The sequence below is a fragment of the Loa loa genome (assembly GCF_000183805.2).
Source record: "Loa loa unplaced genomic scaffold supercont3.575, whole genome shotgun sequence".
Classification (NCBI taxonomy): Eukaryota; Metazoa; Nematoda; class Chromadorea; order Rhabditida; family Onchocercidae; genus Loa; species Loa loa.
In genome coordinates, this window is record NW_018108755.1 from 17,017 (window position 1) to 21,798 (window position 4,782).

General features: G+C 24.7%; 2 protein-coding genes across 2 annotated transcripts in view; both read right to left on the reverse strand.

Moving 5' to 3' along the window:
- The window catches only part of LOAG_18841 (hypothetical protein), a gene marked incomplete at both ends in the record, with an annotated part of 4,983 nt that extends 3,797 nt beyond the window's left edge, over window positions 1-1,186 (reverse strand). The window contains one exon of the mRNA XM_020451503.1: window positions 896-1,186. Within this exon, the coding sequence (XP_020304707.1) occupies window positions 896-1,186 (291 nt within the window). The remainder of the gene's footprint in view (window positions 1-895) is intronic.
- Window positions 1,187-4,058: 2,872 nt separating this feature from the next.
- LOAG_12406 (hypothetical protein) lies at window positions 4,059-4,307 on the reverse strand (the record flags this gene model as incomplete). The annotated part of the gene is made up of 2 exons (XM_003147918.1): window positions 4,059-4,076; window positions 4,128-4,307. The coding sequence occupies 2 exons, from the start codon at window positions 4,305-4,307 to the stop codon at window positions 4,059-4,061; spliced, it is 198 nt and encodes a 65-aa protein (XP_003147966.1).
- Between the last annotated feature and the right edge of the window lie 475 nt (window positions 4,308-4,782).

Genomic DNA, 4,782 nt, shown 5'->3' on the forward strand with positions numbered 1-4,782 from the left:
ATAATAATAATATATATATATATATATATATATATATATATATATATATATATATATATATATATATATATATATATATAAAAGAGATATAAAGCAAACGAATTTGGGGAAAATTTATGCATTAGCCACTTTTATTTGTAATCAATAATGATTATATGTAAATATTAAATATTATTTCTTTCCTTTTTTAATAAATATTACTTCGTTCTTTTTCTCATAGATCTTTTCTTGAAATTTTAACTTCGCATTAAATAACGAATATACCATTTAAAAATTAATTCAAGAACTTCAGGAAAAATAACTGAACAATATATATATATATATATATATAATTTATTATTTATATTATTATCACACAACACAGAATAATTCATATCATTTCGAAATATTGTTGTTATTTTGAATGGTCGCTTAACAATTTTCTTGAGATTAAATTTTAGGCTAAAAATTACTGAGAATTAATTTAACTTATTTATCACTTTTCAAACAACAACTATTACGTTTTTTTCTTTTTTTTTATTTGAAATATATTCCTATGATATTTTAATAGAACTATTCAAATTTTTTAATTTTCGAATTTCCTTCTAATAAATAAAACTTTTTGTTTGTTAAATTTATTTGAATTCTTCAACTAAATGAAAAAATTAGATGAATTATTTCAACTTAACATATTTTTTCTGATTTAAAAAAAAAATCCGTTTGAAAACATCACGTCAATATTTATGATATAAGAAAAAAGGAGCAAGAATTTGAAATCAAGATAACAAAATTTTTACAGGAAATATTTCATAAAGCCCTTTTAGTTCATTTCAAACAATCAAAGTTTTAAAAAAACTATTTGAAAAATGATTTAAATAATAAGGGAAAAAAAAGTTGAGTAAAATTTGGAAATGACCTGTTTACTAAGTTTCAGTTCTTGTTTTATCTCTTTCCGGATACTGTAATAGTTTGGTATAACAGTTGCAGTATCAACAATAACTAATGAATTCCGCCGATTCTTCGTAGAATTTGTTGCCGTTGGCTCATACTTCTTATAATTTTGATTACTATCCAAAGTTACGGATAATTGCGAATATGGTAGTTCACGTGAACTTTTTTCTGCTTGATCTGTTGCTAATAGTAGCATCGAATCGGTGGAACGTGATGTTACCGCTGTAGTTCGTTGTTTTTGCGCTTGAGCTTGCATTTGAAGCTAAAATTAAAATAATTCAAATTATTTTAAGCTTAAAATATTGTTATATTAATTGATACAAATTTTCACAATTATGTATTTTCATAAATTTTTAATTAATTTCATTTAAGGTAAACATATCAATATCATAGTTAGCCAAAAATAATTATTATATTATGATAAATTATTAGCTAAATTATTAAAATTTCAAATTCAGGATGAACTGCTAAATATGACTGCAATGAATGAAAAATGGCAAATACAATATGGAAAAAGCTGACTATAAAAAATAAATTAAAAAATGTAAATTTTGAATAGATGAAAAAAAAAAAATAAGTAATGGAGGAATTTGTCAATAAAAGAAAAGTATAAATTCAAATATTCAATTTTCTTTTGATGTCATCAATAAATTTAACATTGTTTATTATATATGCAAATAAATTGCTAATCCATAAGGTTTATTGAACCTAAAATCATTGAGTGAAACAAATTAAAACCTTATGGATAAGTAATAATAATGCTTAATGTAATAAGAGGAAAGTTGAAGAGAGAGAATGAAAATGCAATTTGGGATCGTATAAGTATCATAGTTGTGATGAAAATGAGCTAACATATGTGTAATTGCATTTCTTTTTTTTTTTTTTCTAAACTGAATTATTTCTAAATTAGCTTTCCATCAACCTTTAGCAAGAGGGAAGGAAAAAAAAGGAAAAGGAAGAAATAAACGGAGAGAATAACAAAATGATACTGTAAGTGAGAAGTTTAATTTGAAAATTTGAAAATTTTCATAAAAAATTCGATAATTTTCATATTAAAATAATAACAAAAGTATCAAACAAGAAATTTATATTCAAATTTTCTCATTCTTCTTTTCTCTTACTCTTTCATCCTCTCTCTCCCTCTCTATCTCTCTCTCTCTCTATCGTACTTTTTTTCTTGATTTTATTAAGTAAAAGTAGGGCAATGTATTGAATCGTTATGGTTTAATTGATTATTAATTATTTGATAGGAGGAAAAGAAAAAAAAAAAAGAAAGAAAGAAAAGGAGAAGACAACGAGAAAAAAAAAAAAGCAAATATTATTTCAATTTAAACGAATTATATTTATTTGAAATAATATTTCATATGAATGTATTTGGTGAAAAATTTAGAATAAAATAATATAACCCAAAAAGAGATAAAAATAAATTAATCAAAATTCATTATTTATTTCAAACATTTCATATATTCCTTCCCTATGTCACAATTTTAAATAATATAATTCATTAAATGATATTTGTTTATTCAATTATATTAATCAAAATTCTTCGTTTCTTTTTCTTTTCTTTCTTTTTTTTTTTTGTTTAACATTCAATTTTTATGATTTTTTTTCTTTTTTTGTTCAAAATCAATTTGAAAATGTTAAAATTAAAATGATTGCTAGAAATATTGGGATATGAAAAAATTTTTCATAAAGATTTTAATGAAAGATTGAAATATTTATTTGTAGGAATTTTGCCTTCTATGTTAATTTAAGAAAATAAAAAATTCCTAAAAAGGCAACATGTCTAGAATGGACGGAAAAAGCCTTAGAAAAATGGATTTTGAAAATGGCATTCAATTCATTCCATTAATTAGCTTTTGGCATTTTTCATTCCAATTTAAAATGATGCAAAAGAGGAGGGAAAGGGAAGGAATGAAAGAAAAACAGGCCTATCTAAATGTACACACACACACACACACACACACACATATATATATATCTATATGCAAATACCCAAAATAGCTTTTTGGACACCATCATCTTGCTTCCTAGCACTAGGCTCCATTGGCTTATTTTACCATTTTTCAATCACTCATCCTTCATCTCCTGAGGTTCTTTTTATTTTGCAGACACTGTTCAGAAGTGCAGACAACATCTTTTCAATTCAGTTTTCTTTTTTTTTTTGCCCATTTCTTTCCAATAATTTTCAGTAATTGCAAGAAAAAAAAATGAGAAAAGATACATGTAAAAGGGAATGAAAAGAAAGAAGGGAAAAAGGAAAATATTAAGATGAAAATATGATGAACCGAGAAATTGGTTGTATTAGAAATGATTGATTTTTTTTTTCGAAATTCATTAAAATCATAATCAAATACACTTTACAGAGAAAAAATTCATGCTTTCTTTGTTTCATTAATTAATTAATTAATTAATTGATTGATTGATTGATTGATTGATGTCAACTTTTGTGGAATTATCATTTTTATAATTGCATGAAATATTTTATCTCTCATTTTGAGCTATCTTTCATTCATTTCAATTTCAATTACACAATTATTATTTGTCTTTCAAATTTACTTTTTTTTTCTTTATTTATTTCCTTCCTTCTGAACTAAATTTACTAAACAAAATACAAAATTCATTCCTTTCCTTACATTTTTTTTTTTTTTGTGATGTTTCTATTAGAACTAAAAGAGAGGGAAGTACTGAATAAATATTTCTGCTTAACTTAGCAAAATATCCTATCAATCTTTGATAACGTAAACATGTTATCAATTTATTAAATAATTAAATGATAGCACTAAAAAAATATTTCAAATAATTTAGAATAAATAGAAAGGAAAAATTGACTAAAGAAATAAAACAAAATTAATTGAAATTTATGCAAGTTCCGGTTTCTAAATGAGAATATATTTGGAATGGATCGGATTGAAAAAAAAAAAATTCAAATTAAACTTTTCAGCCAGTAAATACTCCAAATGAATTATTTCATTTTATTTTGACTTTTCAAACGTATCAACGCATAATTGGAAGATTTAAAAAGATATTTACGGTATGATAAAGACGATGTTATGGATATCTACTTGAATACCTAAAAATTTTAATTCAGACTACCTTAGATTCATCAGTTGATAACTTCCTTACTATTAAAAAGTCTCGAAAAACTGAAAAAAAAAAGAGAAGGAAGGTAAAACAGGGGGAAAAAAAATGCAAACCTGCTGAGCAGCTTTCTTGGACCAATTCCATCCTGCCGCAAATACCGATTGTTTTTTGGTTTGTACCGTTGTCAATGGATGATGCTGGAAAATTGGTGGCGCATCTGGTGCCACAAATAAATGATTACAGACGCTTGTTGGCGGTCGATGTGGTAAAGGTGATGTTAAGGAGGCACCCATTTGGTATAAAATCCCAATGATTTGTTATGATTAAATAAAAAGGTTGACAAAATTCAAATTTTGCAAAAAGAACATTAATTTAAGTAATTAGAGTGAATTGATTTCTTCAGTTGATCGTTTCCAAAATTATTCATTTCATCAAAGAGAGAACAAAGAATGAGAAAGTCGACTTTCAACAATGAAATACAGCAATTTAAGGGAAATTTCAACAGAAAGTTGTATAAGTTCAGAAATGAAATTAGTACAAATTGCACGTTGACAATGGGCTGATTAGCTTGTGGACAAATTATCCCAAAATTTCCAAATAAAATAATGCAATTCCAATTCCTTTTTCCAACCAGAGCCAGAAATGTATCGAATTTTCTCGATGGTAATCGATAATAAATCCAATTTTAGTTAGAATAGGCGAAAATACATATGTATAAATAAATATATACATGCACATGCATATATATATTCATATTTATATGTACTT